This window comes from Mercenaria mercenaria, chromosome 4, assembly GCF_021730395.1.
Source record: "Mercenaria mercenaria strain notata chromosome 4, MADL_Memer_1, whole genome shotgun sequence".
NCBI lineage: Eukaryota > Metazoa > Mollusca > Bivalvia > Venerida > Veneridae > Mercenaria > Mercenaria mercenaria.
In genome coordinates this window covers 30,194,543-30,214,422 of record NC_069364.1, presented here as the reverse complement: position 1 = coordinate 30,214,422, position 19,880 = coordinate 30,194,543, and the positions used below count along the sequence as shown (strand labels likewise).

Genomic DNA, 19,880 nt, shown 5'->3' with positions numbered 1-19,880 from the left:
TGCATGAATATATTATCACCGCATTAGGTACGGAACTGTTATTTAGATGCATAATTGAACCAACACGTATAGCAATTTTTCACAGCTTGAATTCCCTCAGTTGTTTCAGAAATAACTCAAAAGAAGCCTTTTAGTGAAAATATAGAAACTATAGAATGCATAATAGCACAATGATATATTCAACAATCAGCAAAAAAAGATAAGGTCGTTTGTCTGATGTTTACCTCGACTTATTTGTCGAACAGGTTTTTGCACAAAAGGATTCTTTTGTGTACAAAAAATATCCAATAATGTTTTCGCATTTAAAATCTGACCATATGGTCAAATAGACGATAAAATGCCACGTGCTTCATTGTGGAATATTTTTCAATGATTAAAAATAATTTCCACAATTTGAAGCTGGATGCACGACATTAGTATGAACAATTTATGTGCAAAGACATGTAGTTCTGTTACTAATATCGTAACCGCTCGAACGATAACTAACGCTGCTACTTAAAATGTAGTTTTTACCAGTTTACATAAACAGTTATTAAGAGTTGCCATTCTGTTGTGTCATTTTGCTTCTTTGTCACTTTGTTTTTGTAAGTCTTCTAGATTAATGACATTTGACCATGACTTCAGGTATTAGAAAACTTACAGAACTTTATAACACACATAAAACAGATGATTGGCATTTGATAACCAGAAAAGAACTGAAATTACTACATTTCGTTATTTGCTCATTATGAAGTATCAATATTATGTAAACCGTTATATTTTATCAATTGGATGATATGGACAAAAGGTTCATTTCATCTTTATTTCAATACACGGAAGAGAGATTGTTTGTTTTCGTTCTTGCGAGCTCTGGTTATTTTTTTATAGTACATCTATTACATATCAATGGAATCATCACTACACTAACTTTTGTTCATATCATGAAAACTGACAATGTATCAGTAAATCTAACTATTAAGTTAGTTTTTATTTCCATCATTTCACACTGACATATTTCATTAAACATAATCTTTTTCAAAGACTGATGCATTATAATCACTGTATATCTCCCATTTACTAGGGTTTTATTAATTTGTGTCTCAGCTTTAGAGTCAATTATCTAGTTCCAACCGATTACAGAATAGACGATTGAAAACATACGAGTTAACAAGAACAAACAACGATTGATCGACGGTGGATAAATTACTTCATACATAAACAGCCACAAGGGCAAAACATTTTCCAAACATCACTACCGTTTCTAAGAGACTTAGAAACTTTTGCATTAGTCTGGATGGATGTTTAGAGGCCAAGAGGCAATAAATGACACAATATTTTAATATTTTGAAAAATATTTGTGTGCGTACTTTCGACTGTCTCATCGATTGTTTTAAATGTAACATACTTTACAACGCTTAAAGCCTATTCTTCGTTTCAGAATTTAAAATGTCACTTGTCTGAGACTTAATTACACTTTTTAAACTGAAATGCGTATCTAGAGCAGTCTGGTACGTATTGGTGTTTAACTGTTTTTTTTAAAGATATAGATATAGATTTAAAATCAATTACAGTAACTTTAAACATAAACTTCACGGGCCAATTTTTGTTTCTCCAACCTCGGTACTACACAATGACATGAGACAGTTTTTGTGAAATGCTATATGTAACTTATATTTCTGTTTGATTGTGCGAATGAATATAAACATTTATCCCCTACAGGAATTAATTGAAATTTACATGTACCTTAAAAACTGCATAGTGCGACGAAAAGCCCTACATCTTAATTTTGAAATTTATCTAAAAGGCAAAATTGGAATTAATTAAGAAATGATATATCTCATCGGTGATTTGTCGCTGAATAAATCACCGTTTGGAGTTCAGATGCGAAGGAATTATATCACGAGGGCGCAGCCCGAGTGATGTAATACTACGCATCTGAACGACAAATAATGATTTATTCAAGAGCAAATCACTAAATGAGATCTATTATTTCGATTCTAACACGTTACCAAGGACTTTAAAGTACATCCTTGGTGGCATTCATTAAATACTTGCCCATTTTCAATCGGTTCTTTTTCCAGCGCGCCGCTACGCCGTTTCACGCTATGACGTAATAATTGTGACGTCAGAACAGTGAAATGTTGTTTAATAATTCACTATTTCCAGCCTTCTTTGTTTAGTAGGAAAATGAATCGGATCGTGTTAGAATTTTAATTTGATAAATACTATAGATAAATTATTAAACTAATGGAATGATTACATATCAACATTACTTTTATAAATTTGTTCTTAAACCCTATTATTTGTACATTGTAACAGAAAAACAAATGCAATTATACATGTAACAACAGTAGACAGTTTGTATATCTTTAACCTACAAAATTTACCAGGATTTCGCGGTGATTGCTGGTGGTTCACCGCGATCCATCGCAATTCACCGCGACCCGCTGGGATTATTCCTCGAGACTCGCCGCGGGCATTTATTGATACTTTAATTGCGATGTTTTATAAAATCATCGCGAATTTTCGCTTTTGTGAACAGCCGTTCAATGTGAAAAAAATCATCGCAATTTTCCACTCAAGGCAAATATTTGTGCCGGTGGTAACGCGGAAAAAGCAAAATCCGCGAGTCAGGGACTGTACAATGCTACGTATTTCCCTTTGTTTTTTGTTTTTGGTATTTAGCCAAGTTCAGTCAAGGAAATAGCATAACATTTAATTGAAGTTGTTCAAGTGCGCATTATTACATACCGAAATACAATGCGAGAAGGTACATAACACATATAATGGTGTTAAAGTTTCATTACAAGGATAGTGGTGTCAAAAATACTTTTTATAATAAAATAGAGAAAAATATTCATATCAAAATTAAGATCAACATAAAATAAAAAAAAAATCATAAAAAAAAAAAAAAAAATCCAGTAATGTGAAGTTTGGAAAAGCTTTTTTTTTTGATTCACATAATAGTTTGGACTGCAATTAATTTTTTGAGTAGTGTATTCATATTAGACATATTTAAATTTCTATAACTTGGGTTTTGCAGGGCGCACGAAGGTCATGGAATCTACGTGTACAATATATGAATAGAGGCTTTATCGTACCCTGTAATAGCATTCGAATGTTCCTTTACTGATATAAAATTTTCCATGATTTCGGAATGCACGGACTTTCACGGGTATGTTGAATCATATTAAGTTCACCTAGTATGTTTAGTTTTTATATCATAATTGACAAAAAGTGGGCACACTATAAAAAAGGTATTTTAAAAAAGATAAAATTACTTAAATGCTCGCTTTAGAATTTTAGCAAATAATCATAATTTTTTTAATATTCTATACGAAGAAGCGCCGTGGCAGGGTGGTTAAGGTAGCTGACTTCAACTCACTTGCCCCTCATCGATGTGGGTTCGAGCCTCACTCGGGATGTTGAATTCTTTATGTGAGGAAGCCATCCAGCTGGCTTACGGAAGGTCGATGGTTCTATCTAGGTGCCCGCTCGTGATGAAATAATGCATGGAGGGGCACCTGGGGTCTTCCTTCACCATCAAAGCTGGAAGGTCGCCATATGACCTATAATTGTATCGGTGCGACGTTAACACTTAGCCTTACCTTTCGAGAGAAAAATCAAACAACACCAAATCATAGAAAATGAAAATTGAACAGCGTGTAAAACATGTACATTACTCTGCGAAACAAGTGTCAGTATACTGGTATAAACATTGAATTCCGGAAAAGGACTGCCTAAAGGGACACAACCTCCGGACAGTTAAACGCCTTTAAAAACTCACCATTTCCAAAGAACTGTTACATATGTTCATTTTGATGCATTTGCAATAGGATAGGTTCAGATTTCAATAAGGTAACGTTTACTTCTTTATTCTATTCTTAGCAGTTGTCGTTATTTAAAACACTCCTTGAGCAAATAAAATATCCCAGAAAATAGGCGAAAGAACGGCAGGAAAATTGGAAGATCGAATTGTCTTTATCAAACTATCCTAGTGTTTGAATGAATTTATATTAAAGAAATAGGAAACGAAATTGTCAGAACTATCCATGAATTAAATAAAACCTGTTTAAAGCACTTGTTAAATTAGTACGATGCGCTCAAATCTAATACATTACGATCATCAAACCAAAAATCTGAAGCAATTGACTTGTAACATTTTTACTTCAAAAACATACCTGGCAAGCTCGATATATTCGCAACATCAATACTTGCACAATAACACAACCATAAAATACAATTACAATTAATCCTTCAAGTAAAAAGTTTATGCAATGTTTAACTTTATCAATACTACCTGAATATAATATAGTTTCTAATTAAATTACATTACACAACGTATTGTATTATTTTAGATTTTTTAGGACAGCATATTACCTGTGCTAAAATACCAGGTTACCAACCTAATTATTCCAAAACACTATTTTTAAAAAATCAGTTAAAATGAATTTTCGCGAATGAGAGAAAGATATTATTTCTCTATAATATTTGATATTCACAACTAGCTTAGACATTCGGTGAATCGTGAGAGAACTAGATGGAAATAGCGCTCTAGTAAAAGTTTAACAAACAGAACCCAATCGATCGGTCCAATGGTTGATTGTAAGTAACTGGAGAATGTCAAAATAGGACTGGATGGATTAGCTCAGGATTCAGAGCAAATAGTCTTTCAAAAATGGTGACTGAAAAATATCGTTTTTGTTGTCACTTTCAAAAGCCGTAATCGACTGAAGTATGGGGAAAATGTCATTAATAAAAGAGAAAAATATCGCAAATTCTTATATTTCAGTCTATGTAAAAATAACTAATTTGTATACCATCCTGTACAACCACATTAACCTGCTACATCACATATAATTTTTGGCAGCGTATGGATAAATGCCATTTTCAAAATTACTAGGGGGTTTCCAAGACGAGTGCATATTGAGAAGATATGACTTTTTAATATATACCATACATCGTATAATAATTTTAAGGGAAAATATAAATGTCATGTCAAATGAGGTTCAAACTAACACTGAAATAGAAACATGGCAAACAACGCTGAATCACGTTCCACCTATGAAACAAAGGTCGTTCTGAAATATTGACATTTACTCCGTTGAACATTTCGTGAATGAACGAGTAATGCAACACAGTTCAAGTTATATTTTTCCTTCATTCAAAAACTTAATGCAACAATTACCGTTTTTTAAATTAAACGTAATTAAACATTATCATTGAATCAACGAAAATATCAATTTAAACTGAAACATCAAGTATCTGCTCTGTAAGTCTGTAATACTTTGAAATATTTAAGAGGAAATCCGCACATCGCTTCACTTTTTAACAATGTTTGGCATTTATTTCAACTTCTTTAAAAATGGTCTTTCTCAATATCAGCTATACATGTATTTAATGAAATTTTGTTTCGAATAACATCGGTAAGGCTTAGAACTTTGTTTCAGATCTTGCATAAAACTTGGATATCAGGACACTCATGATTTCAATTATTTAATATTACAGTCAAAGTAACAGAATTTCTCACATAATTGATAATTCAAGATTAGACCAGATGACATGCTGTTTACACTTTTATCAATTATTATATAAACATGATAAATATTCAATTTCTGTCAACAGATTGTTATCAGCAATTTGTTACATATGCAAATTCGGTTAATTATGTTTGCTCCCAATTATTGAGAATGTATGCTGATCTTATCTTTTAGCACTGAAGAGTTCACAAGGGGAGTAATAAATCAGGGGAGATAACAACCCTTATTGAACAGGACTATAGCGTACGAGTGTTGAGATTTCACAGAACTAGGTGAAACAGTTTTCAGCAATTCTTTATTTCTATTTCTTTACAGATGACATTCATTTTCAAAGGGACACCTTGTTCAGAATATTTTAAATATCCGTCGTACGGTATAGTACGGCAGAACATGTAACGGTCAGGTAAAATATTGGTAAAGATGTTGAATGTTCGTTTATCAAATATTTCTGTGTTTTGATGATATACTCCTATATCATAAAATAATTAGGACAAACGGAAATATGTAAGACTATCAAATGATATGTAACAGGTATGAAAACCATTACGTTTTCAAGCACTTACGTTTAATCACATGCAGCTCAAATGTAATACTCTTTACCTTTCTATCATATATCCAAAATATTTTCTGATTAGCAAATAAATGACTTGTAACATTTGTTACGTTCAAAACATGCTGGATGCTCGATTATTTCGCAGACATTCAACACTAGAAACAATAATAACAACTGTCATACACACATACAATACAAATACATCAACTACAAGAAAGAAGTTTAGCAAAGTGTATTAACATTTTATCAGATAGCATACCTGATGATAATATATGTTCTAAGTAATTACAGTTACACACGTTATTTGTAATTATTTGTGGATGTTGTTTAAGTGATACAGCATATTACCTTTGCTATAAATCAGTCACAGGTTTTAAACCAACTGATTATTTCTAAACATATCTGCTTTTTGAAAACAAGACAGTTAAATAATGAATTTTTGCGATGTATTGGTAGAGAAAGATAATTCTTCTTCGATAGTCTAAGTGATATTCGAATAGAAAAAAATCAAACGTCTGTTAGACAGGGTGAGGGGAGCGGGGCAAGAACTAAGAGATGGGGCAATCAGCCGCCTGCCTAACGTCCGCACAAAGGTTCTAACAATGTACAGTATAGCCAGACAAGTCTGGATTGTTCGGGGATTCAGCAGCCATTCTTGTTTGATGTAAGGTAATGGGGTATTGAAAATCGTTTTTCAAAAATATGTGATGTTGATGGCATGTTCAGGGATTCAGCAGCAAATACTCGTTTCATTGTAATTGGTGTACTAAAAATCGTTGTTGCTGATAGCATGTCAGGGGTTTCAACTCAGCTTCTAATTTGAAGTAAGGTATGGGGGATAATTGTATTTAAAGTATAAAGTTACGTATCAAATATTGACCAATTGTGCTTTTATTTCATGTGCGTATGGTAGAAAATTAACTAAGGGAAGTGGAATGTATACCATTATCTGTGAGCAAGCCTATCAGAATTTACTCTGTCTGTCTGTATCAACAATATTTAATATTTATAGGTTATTAGCTTTGTATCGGGAAATATGCACGAGTTCTTCAGCGAAAATATTGCGCGACTTTAGGAGCGCAATATTCTTCCGCTGAAGAACGAGTGCATATTTCCCGATGCAAAGATAATAACCTTTTTATTATATACGCATCCACACGTATAAATATTAAGTAAATATCATAAATATGTTCAATAGCCAGAATAGGATTGACAATACAAAACTAAATAGAAAGATAGTGCAAAAACACACACTGAATTACGTTACGCACCCGATATGAAATTCAGGCGTCAGTGTATGGAAAAATATTGACGTTTCCGGTACCAGTGTAACTTAACGGGGAATAGAAACGAGTATGTAATAAGTCAAGTTATTATTATTGTTATGCAAGGCTTCAGGTTTAAAAACATATGCCAACTAATTACCGAGTTTGCTTAATAAAATAGTAATTGAACCTGATCATTTTATACTTGAATAATGCGAAATAAAGCAAGCTAGTACATATTGTTTCAAACGAATTCGTCAATACATGTATTTATGAAAATGAAGAGAATAATCAGCCAGTTTTCGTAACAATAGTTCGGCGTAGGACATGATGTACAAACTCAAAAGAATCAAGTAAAGTATAAAATAGCAACCATCAATATCTATATTAATTTCAGACCGTTTCAAATGATATTAACAACTAAACATTGCAAATATCTTTATTTAACTGCATTGGACAGGTGAAGCAACATTTTTCAAAATTATCCCAAATATACAAATGTAGATATTTTGGTTCATTGAAACAGATTTTATACACGTCCATGAAGTCGATTGTTTACTTGCAAGATTATCAGAAATCATTTACACTGTCATGCATATGTAATGTACAAATGTGTACATTTACGCATAGCAACAGACACGCGTTTAAACAAAATAATTTGATTGGGTTCTCTTAAAATAATGATTATTATGTACAATTATTGCAATTCCATGATTAAATGTTATTATGATTTCATATCCGCTGCCAAGGGCTATCATTTGTGAAATATCGACTGATAAAATAAACAAAAACGACATGACATCAAAATATTTGTAAGTTCGACGTTCCAAATTACAATCATACATGAATATTTGATATCAAAGGCCCGCTGTAATTGTCGGTATTGGTGTTTGATTACTAGGTACACGCGTGATAGTCAAGTGTGGGCAATAATACTTACTTTCCTCTTTGTCCCACATTTCATGCGTTTATTTGATATGCATTAGCTTCGCCGTGGACTAGATTATTACAGGGAATTTATCTTTAAGATTTATAACATAGAACGATATTAGACTAAAAAGTAAGATTTTAGAGAGAAAAATGCATGCAGTCTCACTTTGCAGCTTTATTTTGTTGTCTTCAGTTATTATCTAAAGCATATCACATTGCTGAAGTGGAAATTTACAAAGGTTATGCTAAGACATTCCCAGCACGTGTGTGTGAAAGCTGTTTTTGACAATGTCAACAAATGTACACGAGTTCCAATAACAGGAATACATAAGATAAGAAAATGATTAATTCATATATAAAAAAGAAGAATTACTCTCTTCAAATAAAGATATATGTTGGAACGGTTAACATTTTTAGTATCACCCAATCTGTTCCGGTTCATACAAGCTGATGAACCACTTGATGTGTTTCATTCATCAGTCCACCTTCAATCGCCGAGGCCGGCTTGCGTTAACCATTGTTAACCTTTACCCTGCTAAATTTCTGAAATGGACTGGTCTTTCATTCAATTTGGGCAGTACCACTTATTATTCAAAGGGGTTGCAACTGAAAATTTACTGACTGAGTAGCGAACAGATGTTCAGGCTGATCTTGGTCTGCACTGGTCGCAAAGGCAAAACCATTTGCCGCTAGCAGGCTGAAGGTTAAATATTATATATATCGTCACAGAATTTTAATGTTTTCCTCATACAGCATATTGGTGGTGCGAGTAGTATTATAATATTTGATTTACATAATCGTGAACAATTATTGCATTTATAAAAACTGAACAAAGCGCAATTCTTTTTTTTATACAGTCATATTTTTCAAAGACCAAAAATATGCAAAGTCATACATAACTTGACGGGTATAACGGAGATATACACTGTATTGCACAAGACATTATTATCTGTCACATCCTGTGATGTTTAATGCTTAAATCTTATACAGGTTGTATTTTTTAATTTTAAGTGATAAGATAATATTCACACGACCAACGAACTGTCGTCACTTCCGGTAGCTGTACCTTGCGAATGTGAACATAATCACTTTGACAGTATTATATATCATTAAAGTGAATAACACCACGAAAGCGTTAAATTTTCGAGTATAAATCTGATATGTAACGATATTACCGTTAACTCAGAAAAGGCTTGTGAGGACTTTTTAATAATACATATGTTATAATTGCATATATTTTTGGTACTACTGGACCTCCGCTACGAATAAAAACAGCTGTATGTAAAATATCGCATAAAAGACAGACAGGGAGAATACAGAAATCTGCAAAAAGACAATAGTCATATATGAAATAAGTGATTTTTTATAAAGGCGATATGGCCAAAAGTAATTAGCAAACAATTACTTACCTATGACCATCTGTCGACTTCCCGCCAAAACGCTAACCATTTGAATCAGAACCAACGCGAGCAGATAATAGGATGTTAGACGCTTCCTGTGCTTCCAGTTCATAATTTTCACGCTCATGCTGAGCATGCAAAATGTAAACTATTACACACAATCATTTAGATTAAATATCTTCCACAATATTTCTTTAAAAACACAATGATATTAACTCCTATTCATGGTGCTATTTCGGAAAATCAGCTTACTCCTGTTTGTTCATGCATTAAATATTCGGATCAGATCTTCACTTTGTAATTCCTCAATGCATGTCTACACACTCATTCATTTAGAAAAACCGCAGGAATTGACAAAATTAATTCACTTCGGGGGCTCCAACAATTTCCAATCGTAACAGAGAATTATTTTATAATACTTCTCCTAGAATGAAATTTCTGTATGTAACACATAAAATTGAAATCACATTTCAAAAACACGGCATATTTTTATATAATATACTGAATGTTCACCTCATTTCAATTCGTTTTTTTTTTTTTGCGATTAAAAAAAAATGTCGGTATTTAAGACTTAGATGAAATGAATATACATTATAACAAATATACTAGTAGTACGCATTTAACAAAACGCTTAACATTCCCTCTTATTTTTGAAAAAGATTGTTTATTATTCTATTTAAGTAAATAAAATCCGCACACACAAGAGTAAAACAATTGATAAAGCATTAAATACTTGCATATTAAGCTTAATCGCTAGAAAATTGAAATAGTTTGCTTATTACTGGAATTTAGCAGGTTTTCCATAAAAAACCCATTTTTTTTCACCTTTTTTTCTTTGTTAATCTTATATCACTTATCTTCAATTTTTGATTTTCTTAAAAAGAAAAAAAACACACTTTTATTAATTAAGTGCCTTTCACCATGAAAGTACACTGTATCATGAAAAACAAATCAACACTAAGTCTTGATTAATTCCTGTAAAATACGAATTAAATAATCCAAACACTAAAAATTAATTATATATATTCATCACATTTAAATCCATTGCTATGGTTTGCTCAATTGCATCCATTCATCTTCATTCCCGTTTAATCGAATAAAATACGTTGCATCGAAAAAAATGTTTGGTAGAGCATTTATTTCCGCTTAATAGTTCCACTGCAATATCCCTACTGAATTTACATCACAAATATATTGGTTCCGTACCATTTACAAGTGCTGTGTGTCCATGAAAATAGACAGACAACTATCTGTCGCGTAGCAGATATTCCTCCAAAAACAACGTGAAATCAACTAACAACAGATCGATTCAGAAATTTCGGTGGTTATGAATTGGTAGAAACCGCCGCATTCACTTCATACCACGCTTTGCATTTATAACACAATCATAAGTTCTTTCTCTGACTAAATAACAAAGGTACTCATGTTTAAATGCTGTTAAATTGTATTGTAACAATGCTGAGCAACAAAACACGGTATCAGAAGTTTTCCCAAGTAATTATCTGGAAACGTTTCATTATTTTGCTACTAATACAGATCGGGATTTCAGAGGAGGGTAAGCAAGAGACGCTGCATAGTGCCTTCTGTTCACGCCTATGCCATCAAACCATATCACGCGATTTTTTGCTATTTCATTCTGTAATAGAATAGTATTGATATCTTACGCTTAAGTTGAGAAAGCAAATCAAGCTGCAGAGTTTATATCTTTATGGACTAGACCCAACATCCCGCGAGACTGGAACTCTACATATACGGCGCTTTAATATTGTCAGTTAATTAGATCCGGGACAAACCGGGTGTGATAAATGTACGCTATATGGACATATAAGTTAATAGCTCAAAATAAGCATCACAATCCTGTCCTAAAATGAGGATTTCTCTTGACAAAACGGTCGATTTCTAGGCAATTTCATTTTAATGCTAACGCGTGATGTTTTCTGCCTTTAAACGAGTTACTCTAGAGTATAAAATTGTAATTTAAGATATTTACAAGTAAAATTGTTATAATAGAAAAACAACTGTGAAATGTATAGGACCAAATGCTTACATCGGTAACCTTCTGAAGCGTTATGTCACTGGTACTATTAGCGCAGATGGGAAGAATGTTGAAAAAAACAAACAATTAAGATAGTCCTATAAGTCTCACAAATACATCAAAGATATATCATTAAGATCTATAATATGTAAAGAGAATGGTTCAAAGAGATACGGCGGGAAAAACCTATATTTTGCATGGCATTTTAATACCACTGAATTTTTGCGGCATTATATAACGGAAAATTGTGAACGTAATTTTATTTGTTTTGATAGGTATTTAATATGTTTTAGACAGTTGTTTAACGGCGACACAATTTCTGTTTCAGCGCAAGAACTGAAAGCAACTAAATCTTCCCTATGTAAATAATATAATATGTGGTTAAGTAATATGTTAAATTACAGAAAATCATTGCAGCATTTAAGCAAACATTTTGTGCATTTCTTCTTTACTTTTAATGTAATAAGAAATGCAGATTGATTAAATGTGCAGCAACATCTGCATTTTTTAAAATAAGTCCGTATCTATAGTTTCAATAGATATCTTTTTCCTGAAATCGAAAGATAAAAGAATAAAAAATTAAAAATATGACAGATTCCCAAATATATCTTGATGTAATTATTTCTATCATATAAATTTTCTATGCAGACCGAGGTGTTTATGGATAGTACATATCGATCAATTAAATTGGGGCTATTTACACTTTGCTTTTGAACGAGTGTGATGTTTTCGTTGCTGTCTCACACAATGACACTGTCTATATTTCCGACGTCATTTATCTAACTTAAGCACGCAACAACAAATGCTATCAAATTGAATGTAACTGCAGCATGTTGTAACGGGACAATTTCTATAGCGAAAACCTTTCACGTCAATTATTTAATGTAATGTTAAAATGTCATCAATATTTTTTATGTTATAAATAAATATTAGATAAATATAATTTTATACCACAGTCTCAATGTTTAAAAATTTATGATGATATGCATATATACTGTAGTCGTAAGGGACTTTTTACATTGTGTTACAGGAAAGGTAGTTGGCTGCCTAATTATGTATGCATAGTTTATCTACAGACAGTCGTATTATGCGGGCCTAATATAAGACTATGACTTAAACATAAATGAATTTAAGCGACATAAAATAATTAAACATAACGTTAAGGTTCTTACTCTTTTTAGTACAATAATGTAACCCCCGGCCTGATGTTTCAAATCCAGGGCCCGTATTCATTAACGTTTAGCGTGTAAAAACTTCAATCTGATTACAATCATTTCTTCTTAACGCGTACATTAGGAGGATCGAGTACTTTAGTAAGATTAGTAAAACTTAGGTTTTAAAAAGATAAATTTTCACTTTCCTCTTGAGTTTTCCTCTCTTCATTCTGCGGCTATTGATAGCCCAGAAAAAATGCAGGAGTATGGACGTACTATAGAAAACAAAGTTATGGCAAAAAAAAATTTCGACGTTCTTAAGTCTTTGCCTATACAGGCCCAAATTCCTGTTTAAAAACGCTTTGCCAGTGGTTGAAGTATCTCCTTTCCATAATTTTAAGCGGGAAGGTTGCCGTATGACCGAAACTGCGCGAAGCTTGAACCAAATGAAATTATTAAGTTTAAGGTAATGGACCCGTAATGAATATCGGTTATTTCCGTGCGATTACGTATTCCCCGTATAGGACTTCGGCATTCTCCGTCTGGTTGCTCAGACAAGCTACATCAGCAGCCAGGAAATGCCGAAGTAGTATCGGGATTTTACGTAATGTCACGTAAGTTGCCGATTGTCATTACGGGACCATTACCTTATTATATAAATAAGTTACTTTTTATATAACAATCTATATGCTATATTTAACGAATTGTCATCAAATATTTAAAAAATGTCACTGTGACAATTATGCTTTATTTTACATATATGGAATATAAATGTCAAAGTAATTCAGATATGAATAAAATAGCCATGCAGTTCTGAAACTCACTGAGATATTAACCACATGGGACCTCCTTACTAATGTACCCCAGTTTCTTATCTGTACTTAGACAATTTCCTGTTTCCCGGGAATAATCAGAGCTGGAGAAAAGAAATACTTGTATACATTTAAGGATTTGGATTTAACGTTGCGGGTTAAAACCAAATTATTGTGTTTCATTAATATTCTGACCGCAACAACATAACACCGACACAATTCGAAACAAAATATTATCGAATTTCAGCGGTATTCGGTTGCGGCTTTTAATGTTTCAAATACGGCGACCGTCAACGAAAAGTGAGAACGGTAACTAACAAATATTTTAACTTAAAGGTAATCCTATGTAACTTTTGTTTTCATTGGACACCGTACGATAACGTCAATATTATTGTTATCAATATCTCAAATCAATAAACATGTGAATACTTACAATTTGTTATAATAACAGAAGACATTTTGTATTCAAATTGTTACTACGAGTGCGTTACCAGTATTTGTATACATTGTACAGTCAAATTATGTGCTTAACACAAACTCTGAACAGAGACCACTGGTTTTGTTTCGTATTTAACATAAACAGTATTTCAACCTTTGAGTAAACCACCTGCCAATAACGAGCACTTTTTGTCAGTCTAAAGGACAGGTTTGACTGCATGCAAAATTAAAGGCACGGACCTCCAGATCATACGACAAAGAAACTTTTAGATATCAGAAAATTATTACTTTGTTTCTTTAAGAAGGCTTTGAAACGTAGTTACTGACAGATCATATTTCAGGGAAACATATATTAATTAGTAGATTTTACATTTTTTTCCTTTCAAAAATTGAAAAGCGTTTACAACGGGGCTTTATATTTAACGGCCGTTAAGAACGTATTCTTGCGTGGTGTTTTTGTCCAGAACGCAGGAAAATATTTATTGGCGCAGCGACCCGGGTTCGATTCCCGACTCAGACATGCTTTTTCTGTCTTGATTTTGCATCTTTTCAAATAATTAAAAAACCAAACTTCATGCTGTAAAGTTTATAATATTACCAAACTTGAATTTTAAAGAATTTATCATTTTAGCCAAGATCTTGAGGTCAGTGCCTGAAAAATCACTTTGATCATTAACTCATTGTTTCTAACGTAAATGAATTAATTAAAAATGTTCAAAGCATAAAATTTAAAAGCATAGAAACCTCGTTGCGTTATTATGTTCAGCTTATTTTACACTTTCAGCATGTTTTAGAATATGGTTATCTTTCCCGGTATTTCAGCTTGAAATCATACATTCTTACTGGTCATTCAGAGAGAAGCTTGTTAAGATATTGTCACGAAAATTGAGTACATTTTCAGCATTTTCTAACAATTTGAAAATACCTGTGATTTAGCACGACATGTCAGTTTTTCATCTACGAAACAGATTTGAACTCGGAATAAAGACAAATACCACAGGGGTCCGTAACGGAGCAAGGGTATATGGAGATTTTTGGAACTTCGTCAAATCGTTCAAAAGGTCCTTTTTGATGTTGTCATGAAAGTGTCATTATATGTCTGTACTAGTAGAGGATGAATTATGCGCCCTGTGTGGCTGCATTTGAACTATGTAAAGCGTCTTTGAACGTGAAATTGATCACGAAAAGGGCGCTATATAAATCTAGTATAATAATAATAATATGCATCGGATGTAAGATATTTCCATATTTGAGAGCTACAGACCTAGACATTTCAAAAATATTTTCAAAATGAATTTCGCATAATAAATGTTGATTACACGGAAGCGTGAAAGAGCCATCAGACGCTAATACGTTTGAGGATTATGGGTAGTGGACATGGCGGTCATGTATTTGATTCGCTCCAACTGAAAATTCTAAAAATTGGACTTATATAGTTTATTTTGGCCTCTTGGAACAGTGTTTTGTATTTCAAAATGTTTTCTGGACAGTACGATGGTAAATATGCTCCACTGAGCGATGAATTTGTGGCACAAAATTCGAGAAAGAGAGCACGTCGCTCATCTAGCGCCACGTCATCACCGGACTTACCCCACCCACACGGAGAACAGTTGTGTTTTGCACCGTCAAAAGATCAATTTATAAATATGTCAATGGATGAGAAAATGACTAGTATATTTGATATGACTGTGCATCTTGGACCAATTACTCAAAAATTTGATTTGATAAATAGAAATCTGTATTATTCGTCAGCTGTTCAGGGTGTAAACGAGGCTAGGATACGTCTGCTTGAATACAAGAGTATTGACAATGAGGCCCGTATGCTGAAAAACAATTTGCTGTTCACTGGTCACCCCGAAATGATTGGAGACGATTGCATGTCGATTGTGAGTAATTTATTGAAGAATCGCCTCAAGCTGGATACCAGTGATATACATATTACCAAGGCCTATCGTGTAGGTAAAAAACAGATTGGTCGTTTCCGTGCAGGGGTCAAGCCCTACCACCGGGCAATCTTAGTATCGTTCAGCGACCCATTTGTTACCGATGCTATCATTGAAAAAGCATTGCTCTTGAAGAACACGACGTTTGGTATCTCACGGGATTATCCCAGAGAAATTCGAGAGGCCAGGCAGGAACTTTGGTCGGACTTTAAAAGTGCCAGGGACAAGTACGGCAAAGGAAACGTTAAGCTAAAATTCCCAGCGGCATTGGTAGTTAATGATAAAACGATGAGGGACCTCTTTCCTAATTGGTTCGAAGTATTGCGTGGTTCTCGCAATTCCGATGTCAAGGCATGCATCCATGAGAAATTTAAGCGATCTGTATGGGAGGCATCGCTTGCGAGCTCATTTTCTCACGAACCTGACATCCCTGAGGAGGATTTAAGCGACAGCGAACCGGAGCCTAGTAAGGAGACGACTTCGAATCCGAAGACAGGTCTGCCGTCACCAAACTCAGCCAATTCACGGCAAAATGCTGAAGCACTTTGCGAGGACATCCCACCTTCGCATGCAGGGTACCTGTTGAATGTACATCCTCCTCTTAACCAGCTTGAAATGTCTACTCTCAACGAGGACGAGCCGGCGCCGACGGACAGTGGTAAATAGGGAGGTGCGGGTATTGTGTACTTACGTGACGAATGCCTAAACTTACCAAGTTGTTCTTCGTATACTGTTTGTAAACATATAAATTTAAAAGTAATTGCCAGAATAAACGAAAATGTCGAAAACCTCCGGCGCCAATAATAATAATAATATCAATGCCTGATAAGTGACTGCCTATTAAAGGAGAATACGGAGTTTTAACCCCCGGCCCACCGGCGTTGTCAAACAACCACATGTAAAGTGTGGGAAAATAGGGTACATGTAAAGGGTGTACAGGCGCGTAATATGTGTGCCCGCAGGGCCTCCAATCTATCATTTCAAATCACCGGGCATAACGAGAACCCTGCAAATGGCTCGAGCTAGAATATAGACAGGCTAAAAGGAAAGTCAGCAATGGTGTAGACCTAAAATAATAAGTCTCCCATTAATAATACCATCATCTCATTGTAGTATCAAAAATAATGTGGTGCTGACAATAATTGATTAAGATATTATAGAAAAGTTTGTGCAATACTGTAGCTTAGTGCTAATAATTAATAATCTCATATCCTGACCGTACGGAACCTTTTGTCAGTTAATAATAATGGTGTCATATACCTCCAATAATAACTTAATAATATAGTAATATCTATGTCAAGAATACCATTTAAGTAATAGTTTTCACATATTATTTCACCTCTAATAATATAGTATTTACTATTTAAATAATTCTCCAAACATTATTCAATATCTAAATATTTATAATACACATCATAATTTTCTAGGTAAAGAAGAATGATTGAAATGTCATATCCGGGCAAGTGTCGCATGGGAATATCGATCACTACTTCTATTATAAGGTAAGATTTCTCTGAGAATCACTGTTTAAATTACTTTAAATAACTTATTACACAAATTCCACTCACTGATAGTAATTGATAACACTACAGATAGTCAAAAATCTTTTATATCTTAGGGTCTGATGTGTCCCCTCCCCCTCTTATAAAATGGGTTAAAGGCTAGATATGGAAAGTGTTTTAAAATTTTGAAATATTGAATTTGGAGCATTATAAAAAAATTTTGACTATAACATTTTCATTTTAATCACTGTAATATAATCTCAGATTTATTTTTATTACGTTCATTTTCTTCAGTAGTAGTATTGTCCGGTGGGGTAGTTTGATGTTCTGTTGTTTTTCTGTTGCCAGTCAAGGAGCCACTGTTCTTTTGCTTTTTCAATCGCCCTGAGTACTGGTTTATGGTTTTCTAGAATTTTTGAAATTTCATTTATTTTGTAATAATTTGCTTCGCGGAGTACTTCCTCCAGTGTTACCATGTCCTTGGGTAGTAAGCCTTCTGGCATTTTACAATTGTCCGCCAAGAAATCGAGAATGTACTGGAAGTGTTTGGCGTTCCTTAAAATTAATATTGTGTTGTTTTGTATGGGCATTCTTCCATCATCCAGTTTGGCCAGGGCTGATTCTGGGGAATTCTTCAGAGTTTTGAAAGATGTTTGGAACAGGGTGCCGCTTACATTTAGGATTACAAAAGAACCAACTTCTTGTACCATTTTATCAACCTGTTCGTCTGCCGTCGTTGTCTGGTAACTTTCATCGTCCTCATTTTCAGAAAATTCAGCCTGATCTGTAATTATGTCGTCGTAGCTAACTATTTTGCGTATGTCTGATAGGTTGATATTTTCCCGGTCTGGTATTTTGTTTGCTTCGGGATATAACACAGAGTCATTGAGTGGTGAAAATGCCTTTTTCTGGGTAGAGTTTTTGTTTTGTGGAATCTTGAATGTTACGTTTCGTGAGTCACAATTTTCCTTGTTAAGTTCAGTGTCCTCCTTGTTACTTTCTTTGTTTTCATTTTCTTTCTTTCTGTCTTTTTGTTCTTTCTCATTGTTACGTTTCTCAGGTTCATTGTCTTTCTTCTCACTTTCTTTGTGTTTCTCCCTTTTCTTACTCTCTTTTTGTTCTTTTTCATTACCAATTTTCTTGTGTTCAGTGTCTTTCTTTTCACTTTCTTTTGTCCTAGGTTCAGTGTCTTTCTTGTTACTTTCTTTGTTTTCATTTTCTTTCTTTCTGTGTTTTTGTTCTTTCTCATTGTTACTTTTCTCATGTTCGTTGTCTTTCTTCTCACTCTCTTTGTGTTTCTCCCTTTTCTTACTTTCTTTTTGTTCTTTGTCCTTCTTATCACTATGTTTGTGTTCATTTCCTCGCATATTCTCTTTTTGTTCTTGTTTATTACCAATTTTCTTGTGTTCAGTGTCTTTCTTTTCACTTTCTTTGTGTTCCTTTTCTCTTGTACTGTCTTTCTTTTCACTCTCTTTCCCACTTTTCTTAATGTCATTGTCTTTCCTATCACTTTCTTTATGTTCTTTTCCTTTCGTGCTATCTTTCTGTTCCTTCTCATTTCCACTTTCCTTGATGTCAGTGTCTTTCTTGTTACTTATTTTCTGTTCCTTTTCTTTCGTGCTATCTTTCTGTTCCTTCTCATTTCCTCTTTTCTTCAGTTCAGTTTCATTCTTTGCATTTACGTTGGTGTCTTTCTCTTTCTTCATGTTACTTTCTTTCTTATTTGTTTCATATTTGTGGTGGTTTATCGTGTTCCATTCATTTTCTTTGTTTCGGTTTACTGGGTTATCAGGATTTTCACTTTTTTCTGTTTCTGTAGTTGCTTCAGTTAATTTAATGGAAGAAACTGAGATGCTGTCCAAGTCCATCGACATTCCCATGGTGTCTTCGTCATCAGATGAATCTTCAGACAGGAACAAGTCCTCATATAGCCAGTCTCTTTTTTGTTTCTTTTTTGGTGGAATTTTGGTTTCGGACAGAGGGATTCTGTTGCTTCCAGGTACGGGTTTGCATAATTTTATGTAATTTTGTTGTTCCATTGGTCTCTTTTTGGGTTTTACTACTTTTGGTTCAACCTTTTCTAACACTTTGTCTATGCCCTTTTATTTACTGAGTCCTCGGCTTCCTTCCCAATCTTCTTAGTTTCAGAATTCATTAATGTGAGTTTGGCCTTCTTTTCCACCACACACCGATGCCTGTAATCTTTCGCATAAAGCCATCCGCCACACACGCTACACACATACCGGAAGGCCATGTGGGCTACCATAACATGTCTCACGGCATTTGCTTTCTTGGTGAATGTTGATTCCTCATCTGTCTTATGTGGGCA

General features: G+C 33.8%; 2 protein-coding genes across 2 annotated transcripts in view; both read right to left on the bottom strand.

The window, feature by feature from the left end:
• LOC123551385 (glutamate receptor ionotropic, kainate 1-like) overlaps window positions 1-11,095 on the bottom strand; it is a 135,754-nt gene extending 124,659 nt beyond the window's left edge. The window contains exon 1 of the mRNA XM_053542115.1: window positions 9,677-11,095. Coding sequence (XP_053398090.1) covers window positions 9,677-9,803 — 127 coding nt within the window. The 5' untranslated portion in view covers window positions 9,804-11,095. The remainder of the gene's footprint in view (window positions 1-9,676) is intronic.
• A 6,746-nt stretch (window positions 11,096-17,841) lies between these two features.
• On the bottom strand, window positions 17,842-19,590 carry LOC123524967 (DNA ligase 1-like). Its single transcript, XM_045303655.2, has one exon. It carries the CDS (start codon window positions 19,588-19,590, stop codon window positions 17,842-17,844), a length of 1,749 nt encoding a protein of 582 aa, XP_045159590.2.
• Window positions 19,591-19,880: the final 290 nt, after the last annotated feature.

Bases quoted from the DNA above. Each gene is read 5' to 3' on its own strand.
- LOC123524967 (XM_045303655.2), bottom strand. From the start codon at position 19,590: ATGGAACAACAAAATTACATAAAATTATGCAAACCCGTACCTGGAAGC.